Consider the following 17,756-nt stretch of genomic DNA (forward strand, 5'->3'; position numbering starts at 1 on the left):
TGCTACTTTTTTCATTGCTTTTCTGTGTAAACACACTAGACAGATGTGTATGACTGCTGCGTCTTTTACAGCGTCTCGCACATTAATTTTATCTTTTTCAGTAGATTTTTAGTAGTTTTAGTATCAGTCTACAATTAAACCACCAATCTGGCTAAGTAAAAGGGCAAGAGCTGATCCAAGAGTGTTCTTCTCCCTGTAACAAATACATACACGCACCGCCTAAATAACAATCAGTCATTATCATTTTGGGCAGATTTGGTTCTCTCCAGACACCAAACTAGTCACTAAGCAGCCCCTCCCGGGTCATCCCACTCCCAGAGTTCAGTGTGAATGTGCCGTACGCATCAATCAAGTGCTCTTCTTGGATCAGACCTGTGAATTTCACACGTTGTTTCCTCTTGGCTTAGATCGGTCTTTGTGTCTGCTCCCAGACCGGCATACCCTCCTCTCAATCTGGATACTTGATCCTCTTCAAGCTCACTCACAACAGGAACGTCACGACATGAAGAATGAAGTGAAGCGTCTGTTTGTGCCGAACCTGAGCTTCCTGGCATGCTGGCGTGGGTAGAACGGATCAAGGGACGCACTGCTCCACAGATTTCACGGGCCGATTAGAAGTGCTAAGTGCATTTCGTCGGATCATATTTCAGTGGGACGGAGCAGGAAGCACTGAGGAAAACCAGCAGCTTTTCCACACTTCTGCTGCCACCACCGTGCAACCTGATCTGTTTTATGCATCCAGACACCGTATGTGTGTGTGTGTGCATGTGTGTGTATGTGTGTGTGTGCGTGCGTGTGTATGTGTGCCCGAGAGGGGCACTTGGAGTTTAATGGATTTAAAGTCTGTCTCGGTGAGCATCTTCCTCTAGGGATGGCTTGGTTTTTGGGGTGGAGTTATTGGGGGAAGCAATGCTCAACTTTTCTCACTCAACTTTTTTGAGCTTTTCAACAGGAAGAGACTGTGGAGGACTATAATACTGGGGAGAGACTAACTATCAGGATGTGACTAGCTTAAGTACATTTTCAGTTGCATAACAGCACTTCTGTTTTCAAAATACAGTTATACAGTTCTGTCAGTAAGATATTTAGATTTTTTAAAGAAGTTAATACTTTCATTCAGCAAAGATGCATTAAGTCTCAAATCCAAAGAGATATTCTTTATCAAAGTTAAGTCTCTGCCACGCCTCCCTAAAACAGCTCACTGTCTACATCACTATGTGGGAATATATGCGTAATGCCGCCCAAATTATCACGCAAAGAAAGAAGGTTTCAGTAACTGCAGTTAGTGTTAAAGCAGCTATGTCAGGGAGATGCTGTGTGTATCTAGAAAAAAGCTAAAGCACTTTATTTGGTCTTCCGAAAGTAGATGCATTTAGGAATCTTTAAGATTACTTACAACAGAACAGCAATGCATTTTATTGACGACCATTTCGTGAACCTAGGAGAGGAGGTCATTCTGATTTTGCTAAGACAATCTGGCGCTTCTGAATCAGCTACTGTAAGTATGTTTTGTTATTAGTGTAAGTATTTGCTATTGAATGTTAAAATTGGGAGTTTTGCGCGTCGCGTTTGTGTGTATGTGTGTGTGTGTGTGAGAGAGAGAGAGGGTCACACAGCGGAGTCAGCTGTCTTAACCGTCAGTGGCTTGTGTACTGCAAACACACTGCCAGTTCGGCCAATCACAATGTACTGGGTCAGTTGGCCAATCAGAGCAGACTGCCCTTGTCAGAAGGAGAGGCTTTGTAGAAAACGATGAGAGAGGTGGGGCATAGATTAGTGGTGGGCGGTATGACCAAAAATTTATATAACAGTATTTTTCATAATTATACCGGTTTCACGGTATATGACGGTATTTATAAAAATAATCCATGCATGACCAGATGTAAACCACATTTTCTATGGCTATGCGAAGGTTTTGGCTATAGCTATTACTTTTTTGTCTCATGCAGCGTACTACCGGTTTCTGAGTAACAAAGAAACTTACAAAATATTGACAGACAAACTATGAACATATTTATAATTCCAAACAGTCAGTCAGTGTTTTGTACTCATTCACTGACGATGTGGCTGCAGTAGGGGCAGCTTAAAGCGATGCTTCTCTGCTGCTTACTGCACAGAGCAGACACCGAGAAAGACGACACTGCACCGGGAGAGTCAGATCTAGCGCTCGCGGGCAGCATTAGCTACATCTTCTAACCAAATCACATTTTTTATCCAAAAAAGTTTGTTGGTTTGTCAGTACATATAATCTATGGGAAAAAAGCAGCTAGAAGCGTCTGAAAGTTGCTAAATCTAACGCTAAAGTTGCGCTCATTGTGAGGCGGTACAATAATTTACAGTATTTGGAAAATATTGTGTTTTTTGAACATTAAAGCATGTCAACAAATTCTGTTACACCAAATACACAAAATAATGATCTTTAAAAAAAACATCATATGACCCCTTTAAGTAGTTGCTTATTAATATGCATATTACTAGCATCCTTATCATTTATGGTCATCCACAATATTTTCAGACACTCATAAAATTGACAGGCATTTTTCAATCACTTTCACAAAAACACAAGATAAAAAATACTTTGCAATGCCAAACCTCAATCCTGCTCACATAAGAATGAAATCATCTTGATTCAGACCACTATAAGAGTGCATTTCACCGAAAATCACACCGTCGGTGGAACAGACTACTTTATCAAAAGGGCAGCATGACTGTATTTGAACTACTTTAAATTATGAGCAGCTTGTAGCTTGGCAAGCTTAGGTTTCAAAGCAGCTTCCCTAACACTGGTGGGAAATAAGAGAGAAGATTCTGGCAGGCCCGCTGAAAGGCCTCTGACAGACGTGAGTGCAGAGGAAAGAATTTTTCCCCCAAATCTGGCACTTTTTTCGCCTATTGGTCCTTCGCCTGACTGACTGACTCGCAGACACCAGGTGCTGGGGGAAACAGAATCGCTAATGCACCTGGAGCTTTTTTACGGCAGAGACAAGATCGCTGGAGTTTGACCGCATGCCTGAAACACACAAGCTCTATACCCACCAACCTTTCTTTTGTTTTCAATTCCTGTTTCCCCACCCCCCCTCTTTGAGAAGTGGTTTGGGTTACTTAAATTCCCAGATATTGGCATATGGAAAAAATCTACTTGTCAAGCGTGCCGGTGGTCTTCTCATCTTCGGGTTATGTAATATATTCATAGTGCACAAAGTCAAAAGAAAAAAAAAGTGAACTCAAACAAGGAGCAAAGGGATCAAGGGGACTCAGAGTCTGCAATCAGCCACAAACTAGGGTAGCGTACAACTGGAAATACCATAAATTGTTTTGGTTGGCCTGTAGGATTGTATATATCTACACACATGGATACACAAACCAGGATTTTTGGATAATTGCATCTTCATTTCAAAGGGTAAACTACAAATCCAATAATGCAATATGCTTAGACAAAATTTCCTGCCCCGGAATATGAAAACCTGCAGGCGCTTGAGGCGCTCAGATCCTCCGAGGCTGCTTTCAAATAAGCGAATTCCTTTCGGCAAGAAAAATCCATAATCCTGGCAAAGAAAGGCCCAAGGGACTGGAAAATATGCACGGCATTATTAATGTACGTGAGCAGGCCAACAGAATTCTTGCTTTCTTTCTAGTAGTATTTCAACAGCAAAGCAGCACGCTCCAACAGGATTTTACCGTCACTTACCAGCGCGATAAAGGCATTAAAGAGCAAAACTGAGCAGCTGAGCTTTCTCTCTCCCACCATCTTTCAGCGCTGTTAAGAGGTTCAAGACATCAAAGAGTTACACAGAGTCATAAATGCTGCTATGAAACACTTGATTTACAGACTTGACAACTCTTGAATCTTAAGCGGTCCTGGAGGAAAGAGGAAGATGGGGGACACGTGAGAATCTGAGCGTGAGATTATGATAACAGACTCCAATCTATAAACTCTACATAAACAGTTTTTTGGCACATTTTTTATCTGTCACTTGGAAGAAGCCACCCACATTTGGTCGATGCCCACATGGACAGGTTTTGTTTATGATTGTAGCATATGTACAATGTGTCTGTCTTGTTAAACCATTTGAGAACCACTATTGTGGTGCAGAGAAAAAGATCCCTTGATTAAATAGAGGTCGCACAGGGCAGTTATTCCACAGCATATATAACTGACTGCATAAATTGACCACTTTTCCCACTTGCACTTGTGATTTGACTAAATTAAATCCCAAAGAGCTCTGAACCAAAATAAAGTAACCTCTAAATCAATGGGCTTGCCACACTTGACACGGTTAAGCCCACCACATTTCAGTGCAGAGATCCTCTCACCTTGGATGGTTTGGCAAAATTCCGGGCCTCTGTCTTCTGCAGTAGCAGGTCCGTCTGATGAAGAATGCTTTTCCCGGATCACTCTGTGTTTCCAGCCCGAGAAGGAATCCGCGGCCTGGCCCACTGGCTCAATGAACAGTCTTTCCTCTTCAGTCTGAACCAGGCCAGTCTGCAAGAAAACACATGAGGTGGAACAATCAATGACGGCACATAAAAAAGCCTTTATCTGGATAGCATTTGTAACTTTTGGAGCTAGGCAATCTGTGAAATAATGTTCTGAATGCTCAGAACTGTCCAGTAAGATATTAAAAAGAAAGCCATGTTTCTTTAAATCTTGTTTTTCAATGAACAAATAAAAATAAAGAGAATAAAACTATATTTTCATTATTTTATAATTTTTTCATGTTAAGTTTATCATGTAAAATATTTATATTTGGTAACACTTTAGAATAAGGTTCCATTAGTTAATGTTAGTTAACTACTTTCGTTAACATGAACTAAGCAAGAACAATCCTTCTACAGCATTTATAAGTCTTAGTTCATGTTAATTTCAGCATTTACTAATGCATTATTTAAATCAAAAGTTGTGCTTGTTAACATTAGTTAATGCACTGTGAATTACCATGAACTAACAATGAATAACTGTATTTTCATTAACTAACATTAACGAAGATGAATAAATACAGTAATAAATGTATTATTCATTGTTTGTTCATGTTAATTAATACATTAACTGACATTAACTAATGGAACCTTATTCTAAAGTGTTACCTTATATTTATATATATAAAAGTAATTTTAAAGCTGGTAATGGAGGATTGAGCCATTGATAGCATTCTAATGCAGTTATAAATTAAGTTATTAGAAAGAGAGCAAGAGAGAGAGAGAGAGAGAGAGAGAGAGAGAGAGAGAGAGAGAGAGAGCTTGTGTGAATTAGGCTACCTCTGTGACTCCCTCAACAGTGTTCTGCAGCAGCGTCTCTAAACAGGGCTGTTATTACCTCGCTAAATGACAGTGTGGACAGTTAGTTCAAAAGATTTGATATGCATCTGATTTGGATTTTAAATCAAATCTGTAGTGACAAAAAAGCCACATTTCTAAAAGAAAAAGAAAAGAATTTATAAATAATCTTCATGCACTATAAAATTTGAAAAAAAGAATAGTCCATATAAATCTATATTTCAAGTCTTCTGAAGCCACATGATAGCTCTGTGTTAGGAACAGACTAAAACTAAAGTCATATGGAGCAATTTTGTGGTGTTTTGTAATTACTTTGAACTGCTGCTGTACAGTAAATAGCAGCATCATTTTGGGTGAAACTATTCCTTCAAGATTTTAAACAGAATCTCAGATGATGTGCTCCAGGAGGAAGCTGATGTGTTTTCTCTGACAGCACACCAAGGATCATTCATCATGAGCCCCTCTGAGGATCTCACAAATACTTGGTTCCCCTCCATCTGACTGTGATGCCCCTCGTGGCTTCAAGGGCACAAAGATATGAAATGTGAGAATAATGTATCTTGTTGCCAAGGCCTGAAAAACGACCAAGTCAGCATCAAATCCGAAGACAGCAATCAGTCAAGCAGGAGAGTCTAGATTGACGCTGCATCCACGCTGCACATCAGAGGCTTTCAGTGGAGAAAAGAGTGGAAAATACACATGGATGGAGGTGAGGGAGCCCCGGGCGGGTGGAGGAGAAGAAGGAGGAGGAGAACATGGGAGTGCTGACAGGACGTTGCCCACAGAGGCTGTAAAACACACGCTTTCATCACAACATGTACAGGCAAACCCCCACATGAACCAGGTTAAACAAAGTACAGTTACATATGGCTACACTCTGAGGAACGATCAAGCCATAAAAAACGTCTGAAATGACATTAACAGGCAGGAAGATCTTGTTTTGGTCCTCTCTAACTTCAGCATTGTTTGAACCAGCTTACTAAATAGGAGTTAGTGGAATTAGACTCCTCGCTGGTCTGAAGGGCGCTGTCCCAAAACCTACTGAGCTCACACATTTAGACAAAATCAACATTAGCTTCAGATGCGTTCTTCATAGAGAACGCAATCCTATGAATGCACTGCAACAAACTCATAAAAATTGGTAACTTGTAACTATAAATATGATTTCCATGATGCAAAAAATGTGGACAGAATCACGTAATCCAGTCATTAAGTGTGGAATTTACAGTTTGACGCAAAATGTCGCATTTGGCGAATTTTGGATGAATAAATCAGAAGCAGGACTGTACAATCAATCAAAGGAACTCGTGTCTGCAGATATTAAAGCACAGTAAGAATGGTACCGAAAGGGTATGTTCTGTGTGTATCTGTGTGAACGAGCAAACTCAAACACACAAGACATTTGTGGTGTTTACAGCATCGGCCATCTGACTACATGAGGAAACTCCACAAGAACTTCATTTTCAGAGATGTACTGGGAGTCACTTCAGTTCACTTCAAAGCATTTCATTGGGCCCTATTTTAATAGATTGTTGAAGTTTTATGAAATCAATTGATTAGTCAACAGTTTTGGATTATTAAAATGTAATCAATCAAAAAAAAAAATGAAAACTGGGAAAAATGAAAAAATAAGTGGATTTAGTTTCATTTTTGTTAAATATTTAATAAATTGATGTTAATCAATTTCAATTGATTACACTTTTTTTAGTTACTAACATTTTATTTATCATAAATAATTGCATTTATAAAACTGAAAATAGAATAACAAAAAAAATTCATTCATAAGTTTTCATAAGGCCCTAAAAATACTTAAAGGGGGAGGTGAAATGCTCGTTTTCACTCAATATCCTGTTAATCTTGAGTACCTATAGAGTAGTACTGCATCCTTCATAACTCCAAAAAGTCTTTAATTTTATTATATTTATAAGAGAAAGATGAGGAAAAACACGAGCACCTGGAGGCGTGATGTGTGGGCGGAGCTAAAAAATCACGAGCGTGAGTAGGCTTTTGCGTTGAGAGCGTTTGGAAGCTGTGACATTACCGTGAGGAAAAAAACATCCAAAACAAACCATGGCTAACAGTCAGATTCAGCGTTTATTTATGATCCAGAATCAGATCCAGAGGCTGAAATTTAACAAGAGCAGCAGCAGCAACGACGTCTCTATGTAGTATGTATTGAAACTGTATATATTTGCTTAGCGGTTTTGGAAAATGACTAAGCTCCACTTTATGTCGTCTTTTTTTTTTCTTTTTTTTTTGTGTACATTCGGAAAGTGCAGTTTTATGCCAACATCGCATGTTGTTTACTTGATGTGCTTACGCGCCGATAGCTAAGTTAACAACACAGAGATATTTGAAGCAGTTTTACTCACCACACGCGGTTCGAACACACGATCATGACCCTTTTTGGTTGGGAGTGCATTATCCTTAAGAAATAAACAATGTTCAAATCCGGCGTCAAACTGGGCCTTGTTTGTAAAACAAGCATCTTCGAAATGCAGGGAACAAACAAAAACACTTGCACAACTCCGTTGATGCTCTGTAAAAATAAACTCCATCCACTGGTCCCTTAATGCTGTTTTTTTTTTTTGGTAATCTGTGCAGGGTTGTCTCGCCCTGGCAACCAAAAACACACTTCGTTTGTGACATTTCGCTCTCGCTCTGATCAGTGAATGTCTGTGCTCTGCTCTACGGGTGCGCGCGCTCTTCCGGCAGAAGTGCCCTTAGGACCCATATAAGGAAATTCCGTTCCATCTAACGTCACACAGACCCATACTCGGAAAAACCTTTCAGAAACTTGTGACAAACCGGAAGAGGTATTTTTGGAACAAAAATACTCCTTCAAACGTACAACTTAATTTTTGAAACTTTGTCCATGTTTAGCATGGGAATCCAACTCAGTGTAAAAAAACTCAGTATGCATGAAATAGCATTTCACCCCAACCCCCCCCCCCCCTCCCCCTTTAAATTCAATTCAAAATATATATTATCAATTAAAGGTGCTGTATGTAGGATTGACACTGAGGGGCTGAAATAGGTATTGCAGTCCAAATTCTAAATATTGGAGAGGCAGGGCCAGATTAACACTTTGTTGTACCCTGGGCAACAATATTCAAGGGCCCCATCATCACGACCCCAGGATCACCATAATATGGTCATATACAGAATATATTACTGTAATATACAGTAAATATACTCAATACTTCAAATTCTAACTGTCATCAGGTGTATTTTGATTTACAAATATTTAAATGCTCATTGAACTACAAATGCACTACTATGTCCCCTATCAAATACATTCACTCACATATGATGCTATGAAAACAAAACACATCAGCATCTGTATAATCTGGTAAAATTGACCCACTACATTGAGAGGGAGGGAAATATTCTCCATTTTCACAAAAATGAATAAATAAGCAACCACTTGCATTGTTTATTTAACAACATTTATCACCAATAGAAATGTATTGAATTGATAGAGCCATAACAGAAGACCACAGACAACACATCAAGAAACAATTTGGTCCTTAGCTCATTTTAAGCAGAAATCACCCTGACAGGGTGACCCTGTTTCCTCAGAATTCAACAAGGCAATCAAGTTATTAGTCCAACACAAACAATTTGAAATCTGCCAGTTATCCCTCCACAATTTACAGCATTTTAATGAAGCTGGCACCGCAAGGAAAAAGCTAATTTTAACTTGTTTTAAAATAGAACAACAACATATCACAGCACAATTAACCAGTTAAACATTTTAGTGCTACATAAAAATTTAGAAATCTGTCAATTTCTCTGAAGAAGACAAGACAGAAATAAATGCTACATAATCTGGCAAAACACACAATTTAAGTCCTAAATAATGACGAAGTGCATGTTTGAATTTGAAATGCTCTTCGCTCTCCGGGTTGTAAACGTAAGCTGGCGGTGTAGAAAAGTCCTGGCTAGCTGAGTTGTCCTCGTCGTTGACGGAAGCTGACTTAACAGAACTGTCAGCAACATTAACAGGAGTGAAGGAATTGCCTATTTTAGGTATATACTTTACATTTTCTGCGTTTCTGATGTCCTTTCCTTTTTTAATTTCTGCTTCGCGCTCCCACTTAGCTTCTCCATGTCAGATTTTTTTTCTGTTGTAGCAACGCCTGACATAACCCGCTCGGCGTAACATTTGACCCATCTCATGCGGACTGACCAATGAGGAGAGGGTCTTAACTTGAGGCCCTCTCTTCATTGGTCAGTCCGCATGAGACTGACTCTCAGCCGCTCTCAACTCACGTTCAAAGTCATAGGCAGCGCAGCGTCTCTTCTGTGCAGCGCAAAAGCCCGTGTTGACAGTTTGTTTAATATAAAGCGGGAGATTACCAGATACAGTATTTTGCTCGTGCCCTTGCTGCCCTGGGCCCTTTAGAGGTCTTGGGCCCCTGGGCAATTGCCCAGTTGCCTGTATGGTTAATCCGGCCCTGGGAGAGGGGTTTTTTCATCCAGCCACCCCTCCTCAGACTTGACACCATAGACTGTAAAAAAATATGGACGTAGTGTCCGTGACGTCATCCATAGACTCCTCAATAGCGGTTTTGAAGCCTAAAGTGTGCAGAGCGTGCCGTCGCCATCTTGGCAGCACGTCACCGCGCGACTCTCCCGGATAATCGAAAATGGTCAAAAAGGCGGGAGCTGATTGCTGAAGCCACGCCCACCTAGCGAGACGGCATTGTCAGCAGCGCCAATCCACCTGTCACTCAAGTGGCCACGCCCTTAATTATGCAGAACTTTAAGGCTTAATATAATTTAAACGGATGAGTTATAAAAAAAATCACCCCCCTCACAGTTGTCATGAAGGGCAAAATTAACAATATAGACCAAAATCTTTTTTTGAACTAGGCTGTAAACATGTTTTTTTCTGCTGTAAAGATGGGCATTTTAACATGGGGAGTCTATGGGACTGACTCTCTTCTGCAGCCAGCCTCAAGTGGCCAGTCGATGAATTGCAGTTTTAGTCACTTCCTTATTGGCCTCACGAGAGAGAGCGGGAGGTTGCCGCTCGCTTGACACACATGTAGGTTGCCAGATTGATGACACAAACAGGAATGAGTGCACTTGAATCATATCATGCATCATTGACACTGTTATTGAACTGATTTGAATCAACGCTGAACTGATTCGAGTTGAATAATGAACATCATTGCTGTCTCTTGTAGAGCTGCTTATCGCTAAATTGAAATCGTTTCAAAATTGATCTGAACTGATCAACACTAAAACCAACTTGTGCTAAAGAATAAAACTAGGGCAGAATCTGAATTGTCTCCATAGTCAAGTTCCCATAATTGATTCTGTTGTTTTCCTTTTTATCACAGTGAAGCTGCTTTGACAGAATACGTATTGTATAAAGTGCTATGGATATAAAGGTGGCTTAACTAAAGACACTGTTAACCGCCATCCAAAATCGTATTTCCTCGCCTACAAATGACCCATGGAGATAGAACCATGTGTGTAACAGACATTAAACACCCAGCTGATCTTCAGCTCATCTGCACAGCTGTCCAGAGCCTCACATCTGCTAGCTGTCAGTCTCACTTTAAGTGTCAAAACCGTCCTTGCCACATGTGGATAGAACAATTACAATAACGATGAGCTCATTTTCCAGAGAGTCAGCCTAAAGAGCAACGAGTAAGGGTGGTCAACTAGTTGTCTACTAACCGAAGAACCAATTAGTAGAGTTTATCAATAAGGTTGGGCAGAACATAACGAAGATCACGAACCTTGGCTAAGGCCAATCAGATGACGTATAAAACCTGCATTAGGCAATTGACCGCCTGTGGTAATGGAGGGCCATTTGTCTATCAGCCGTTTGATTGATGGCATTAAACACAGCCATTCAAAGAAAGTTTGAAGGATGGAATGATCGTAATGGGACCAAAGTCAGGGAAACTCTTTCTCAAACAAACACAGCCTCTCTCCCGTGGGTGGGCCTGGAATGCTCACAACCACAAAGTCAAATAACCAGCACACACTCAAAGTGCGGTCGGGTGAATCTCACGAACACGTCAATGTCAAATTTCAGCTCAAAATCAAAAGATTAATTATTTTAATGGCATTTAAGCAAGTTCTCATGGCCTTAAATACTGTTACCCGTTTATTCAAATTAGCTTAAAGGGATACTACACCCCAGAATGAAATTTGTATCATTAATTACTTACCCCCATGTCGTTCCAAACCCGCAAAAGCTCCGTAATGTTATGAAGCAACAAGAATACTTTGAATAATATGTTTACCTTTACGGGTTTGGAACGACATAGGGGTAAGTGATTAATGACAACATTTTCATTTTGGGGTGGAGTATCCCTTTAAATAAAAGGAACTCAAATGACTACTAAAATAAAGCATAATAACTTAACAAAAAAAAACTGCTTATATTGGTGATTCTCAACTTATCGGTTGTGACAAAAAAGGGTCACAAAAAAAAAAAACAATGCAAATAATAAAATGCAATTAACCCGATTATTTAGGACAGCATATACTGCCATTCAAAAGTTTGAGGTTGTTAAAAGAAGTCTGTTCTGCTCACCAGGGCTAAATTTATTTGATTGATTATATCAAAAATTACGGTAAAAACAGTAATATTGTAACAATATTATTACAATTTAATCTTAATCTTAATTTAATATTTTTTAAATGTAATTTATATCTGTGATCAAAGCTGAATTTTCAGCATCATTACTTCAGTCTTCAGTGTCACATGATCCTTCATAAACCATTCTAATATGCTGATTTACTGCTCAAGAAACATTTCTTATTGCTGGCAATATCGAAACCAATTGTGCTGCTTCATATTTTTGTGGAGACCATGACCATTTTTTACAGGATTAATGATGAATATAAAGTTTATTTTAGATTAAAAAAAAATACTTATTTTGCAACATTATGAATGTCTTTACTGACACTTTTGGTCAATTTAATGTGTCTTAGCTGAATAAAAGTATTAATTTTTTTTTTTTTTAAGTCTTACTAGCCTCACACTTTTTAAAATATTAATTTTAAACTTTATAAATAGAATTAATTTAAAACACAATAATAAATGTAATTTAAATAATATAATATATAATAATATATAAATAATAAGGATGTGTTTTTTTTGTAGCATGGTAATAAGAATGTCACATAAATAAATACATAAATAACATTTATTTTCTCTATGCAAGATCTTATTTCTTCTTAATTCTGCTTTTTGATTTTGGGGTGAAATACATCCCAGAAATGTTCTTGACAGGTTTCAATTATAAACATACAAATCATGTCTTTCCAGCAGTGATAATCTCCCAACAACCTGAACTCCACTCACCAGTCCACCACAAGTGTCCAATGAGGCGATAGAGTCCGTGTGATTTAGAACGGCTCCGGTAAAGAAACACCGTCTGACCCTTAGAACTGGCTCGTGCTGAACTCTGCCCTCCTCGCCCCTCTCCTCCGTAACAAACCCCTCGGCAAGGAAGGAGTCATCTCTCTGGAGCTGTAAGTAAAGCTCCTTTCCGAAAGCTGGCAGCCGTAGAAACAGGTGATCCTCCTGCTGATGGTCCGAGCGTCGTCTGCGACCTCTGCTCCACCTGTAGGCTCCCTGGAGCAGGTGCACCTCATCTGGCCGCAGCTCCTGTGGAATGACCACATCTGTCTCGTACATGGACGATTCCGCTAGGAGACATGCAACACATTGTAATTAGAATAACAGTGCAAAGTGTATGTTAGTCACGTCTTGGTTCCCAAAAACAGCTTCCATGACCTTTCCAGCCATTCAGAATTACTGGAGAAGAATTTACCAAACCATTTCATGCAATAAAATTTTTCAGCTCTAAGCATAACCAGAAGCATTTCAAATTTTTAAGATTTTAATAATTTTTTATAATTTCCATGACTTTTCCACACCTACAAATTCCCTGATATTTCCAAGTTCTGTGGGAAAAAAATGCCCAACTCCTAGTTTTATAAGTCAGAGTTGAGTTTACAAGTCTGCTTGCAGTTAAAGAAAGATATACGTAAGGAGAAACACTTGTTAAGACATTAGATGTGGAAATAGAGACGGTACAGAAGAGTTCATAAAATGTAAGTGGACTTGGTAAGTAGCCAACTGTACAGAAACATAATCAGTACACATTTTTGTGCATCACACAGTTGCATGAGCTCACATGCTCTCTAGCTCAATGTGACGTAACATATGCTCTTTGCCAAAAGAGTGCTTTTGTACCCATAATGCCTAAAAATGCTGTCTAGGAAAGCAGCTCACCAGAGTACAGGGGACACACTATCTGGCTGCATAATAAGACAGTATTTTGGGCATAATACAGTTACATGAACTCACATGCACTCTTGGGCAACAGATAATATCTATCACCAAATTATATCAAAAATGCACAAAAAAAGTCTGTCTTGTTAGGCAGCTCACTATGCAGAGAATGCGATTTCTGTACCCTAATAAAAGCTGACTAGACCGCAAATTTGGGCATCATGCAGTTCCATGAGCTCAGATTCACTGTCAGCCAAGAGAATGTCTAAAAGACTACCTTAAAAGAGCGCAGCCAGAATGTGATGTTTGTACCCTAGTAAGCTGACTATCTAGACAGCATTTTGGGCATCATATAGTTGCATAAGCTCACATGTAATCTCAGCCAAGTGAATGCACTTAAATGTCTCAGCTGTGCCTAAAATTCCTCCCAAAACTGTTTAGTTAAGCAGCTCAAGTACACAGAGAATTTGACTTCTGCATTCTTGTAAGATGACTATCTAGAAGACAGCATTTTTAGGCATAATCCATTGCATGAGCTTATTAACAAAGAGAACGAATAAGATTATAAACATTGTCTAGTTTGGCAGTTTGCTACATAGATCATGTTACTTTTGTACTCTAGTAAGCTGACTATCTAGACAGCATTTTGGGCATCATACAGCTGTAAGAGCTCATGTGCAGTCTCAGCCACGAGGTTGTCTAAAAAGCCCTAAATGCTGTCTAGTTAGGAAGCTCACTACAAAGAGAATGTTACTCCTGTACTCTTGTAAGATGCCTATCTAGTAGACAGCAGTTTTGGGCATCATACAGTTGCATGAGCTCACATGCTCTCTCAGCACTGTGATGTAACATGCACTCTGCCAAGAGAGCGCACGTGACGTCACAGCATTTCTTTCCGCCTATGAAGCCCGACAAAAGCTGTCTAGGTAGGCAACTGTCTAGGTTTTGAGACATGGCCAACATCTTGAAACCTAACCTGGGTGGTAAGCCCTATATGGCTCTTACATAAACAATTTATTCTTAATTGAAACAACATGGCTAAAAATTATTTTGTAAGCAGCAGGAAAAAATATGCATTTTAAAATACTATAATCAAGTCGAGAACAAAGTCGCCGTTAGTAAATGGTCCAGACGAAAAAAATTACCATGGTAACCACAGTTTCCGCAGATATCGAGACTACTGCAAAACAATGATACCTTAACACGGGAACAGTGTAGAAGCTTTCATATTATTTCTGTCATTTTATTTATTTTCTTTTACCCCAGAAGCAATAACTGTAGCAATATTGGTATATTTGCCTGAAACTGTTTACCATGGTGAATTTCTGTCAGGAATATCGCAGGTGCTGCAGTCTTACCTGATATTGCATTCAGTCCGATGCGAAAGAGCATAAAAGAGAAGAAAAGCAGTAGAGAGTCATGGCCGTGCATTATTAAGAGTTATATATCGTAGAGCAACAGTCTGTGTGAAGAGGACAGGCAGTGCGCGCTGGCGGAGCTGCAACAGCGGACTGACGCGAAGTTTCAGAAAGTTTAATTACAGCAGACAGGGAACTCAAATTCAGGCAGAAGCTCCGCCCCCTGACAGTGACGTCCCGCCCCATCCGCGTTCGGATTGGTCCATGAGATCTAAGTAAATAGATCCTCGCAGCGTCATTGGTTACTGATTCTGCCAGTCTGGTAAAAGGGCTGGAACAGTGCACGTGGTCCCAGATCTTTTGCCAACTTCGCAATTTTGTTGCTTTTCATACTACCCATGCAACCTTTTCTACCAAAAGCAACAAGCAACAAATGTAGCTATTTTTAATAAGTGACTTAAACAATAAAAAGGCACTTTTTTATTTTTATCTAAATTACACAAAAAGAGAAAACAAAGATGACTAGCAGTACACATATCACATGAATTAAGTTATTGCTATTTGCAATTGTTCAATTTAATAATAATAAAAACAACAACTGAATAAATGATGTTTCATTATGACACCTTGTTAGTAGATTGTACCTGTGATTGTTGGTACACTGTAAAAAAATATATAGAAAAATGGAAAAGTTAGTAATTTTCCAGGACATTATACATCATTTGATGTAACCTGAAAACACTACATTTAAATTGCAAGGAAAACACCTGTAAATAATCAATTCAGAATCAATCCTCTCCATTAACATTGCTTTCAGATTGAGTATTAACATAGTAGACTGTGCCCTATTTTTTATTTTTTATTTTTTTTTTACAGAATTTTAGATTGTAGCATACTAACTAAATACAAATTCACCGCTTAAAACTGTAATTGTTTAGAATGTATAGTTTTACTAGTTTATAAGCTAATGATAATAATAATAAACTTAAATTGTAATAGTAAAAAATATTTAGGGTAAGTACTCAATAATCCAATGTTGTATTTAAAAATAGCTATTTATATTTTAATATTATATTATGCATTTATATTATTTGACAAACAAATCTAAAATCTAAAATAACATGCATAAAATATATATATATATATATATATATATATATATATATATATCATACACCATTTTGCGTCGTGATTACATAATGACGTCATCACGCAAGACCAGCTAACAAGTTAGCTAACAACCCCCCCCCCCTTCATTTAATATGAAATTATTCTTAAAAAATAATATTCAGTTTTGTTATGAATAGTAATAACAGCTCCAGCAAAGCAATTTGTGTTTTCATAGACTGTGCAGTTCCTTTTTAATAAAACGTCTAATAAATTTTATAACCAGTATGTTTAAATCACTTAAACACAGTCACACCAAACCTTAATGTAATTTAAGGTTAACCTGTAATTTAAAACCTCCTGCAGTCAAAATAATGACATTAATGTTATTTGCTATTGTATATTAAAGACTTCACTGAGCATGAATCTGAATAATCAAAATCAATTAGATCTAGAAATTCAAATAACATAGACCTGACAAAGACAATTTTCCATCGCTTTATCGTAAGCGAAGACTTATTGTGAATTCTTATATGACAGGATACCTTCTCCATGGCGTATGCTGGCAATGCCTGGTTGCTTTAATTGTGCCTCATCAGTTTTAGAAACAACAGATGTGATGCATTATTACTAATGTAGAGCATGTGTAGACCTGGATAACGTTATGTTTGAGTATCGCTTTTAGTACTGGATTATTATAAAATACTGAGCTATAAATGGTCATTTTGAATGTTAGATATATATTGGTCAATGCACACAAAGCAGTGATATTGTAGAGTAGGACCAATATTTTCCATAAATAGCCAATATACAGTGATTAAAAGACCAAAAACTATGTGAGTTCGGTGCAATTCATGCAGTCTAACACAAATAGGCGTTTGCATTTGTCACAATAAGCCAAGTGGCAATATGCAATAAGAAAAACAAAACAAAAATGCATTGCATAATGTTTTCTGTGATACTTTTTAAAAGTTATGCCATGCAGTTGCTCAGGTGTTGAGTCCTGGATTGCACTTTATGCTAAACAATGTTTTGGTGTAAGAACAATCTACATTGCATTAATTCTGTGAATTCTCTTTCAACCAGAACTCATATATTAGCAGTCCATACCCTGAGAACGGAGCTCTTGCGAGTGGATACAGTTCATTAGAGTAGGTCAGCAGAGGCTTTAATCCTATTTCAAGTGCTTTGATTTCTCATTCCTCTTTGCCAAAGCACCACAGAAGAGTTACTGCTGCTTCCCGTGGATAGCGGGGCCGCAGGCATAGCCAAGTGGCCCGTATTGAGTGACGGCCATAGCAGAATTATCTAGGCTGGATATAGCGGCGCTATGATGATATCTGAGCACAGAGATTACAGCAAAATAAGTCTCTGGTTCATTTGAAGGGGGTGTACTATTAGCAGTAATACTGCACAGAGATTTCTAATCACTGAATCACCCCGAAACACTCTATTCTCTAGCTACACTATAGCAATGCATTAAAAATATGTCTGTGTCTAAATGATTGCCTAGGTGTTTTGGGTATTTTGGGATGCTGCAAAGCAGTTTCTTCTGGATGATAACAATTACAAAAATTGCCTACTGGCCCAAGTAGTAGCAGATCCTGACCATAAATTTAGGGTCTTGTCACTAGTTTATGATAAACATTTTGTAGGCATTATATTCTAATTAATAAAGACACGTAGAAAACTTTTGGCAAAGGCTGTTGACAAAATGTTGATTGACAGTCTATTAGTACACACAA

General features: G+C 38.5%; 1 protein-coding gene across 2 annotated transcripts in view; it reads right to left on the bottom strand.

Annotated features, from left to right (window-relative positions):
* The window catches only part of adamts17 (ADAM metallopeptidase with thrombospondin type 1 motif, 17), a 101,137-nt gene extending 86,056 nt beyond the window's left edge, over positions 1-15,081 (bottom strand). The window contains exons 1-3 of one of the 2 annotated variants that reach the window (XM_052559999.1): positions 14,905-15,081; positions 12,611-12,957; positions 4,315-4,483 (exon numbers count right to left, since the gene is read on the bottom strand). In XM_052559999.1, coding sequence (XP_052415959.1) covers positions 4,315-4,483; positions 12,611-12,957; positions 14,905-14,977 — 589 coding nt within the window. In that variant the 5' untranslated portion in view covers positions 14,978-15,081. The remainder of the gene's footprint in view (positions 1-4,314; positions 4,484-12,610; positions 12,958-14,904) is intronic. The other variant, XM_052559998.1, reaches the window with a different exon arrangement.
* Between the last annotated feature and the right edge of the window lie 2,675 nt (positions 15,082-17,756).

This window comes from Carassius gibelio, chromosome B7 (assembly GCF_023724105.1).
Source record: "Carassius gibelio isolate Cgi1373 ecotype wild population from Czech Republic chromosome B7, carGib1.2-hapl.c, whole genome shotgun sequence".
Taxonomy (NCBI): domain Eukaryota; kingdom Metazoa; phylum Chordata; class Actinopteri; order Cypriniformes; family Cyprinidae; genus Carassius; species Carassius gibelio.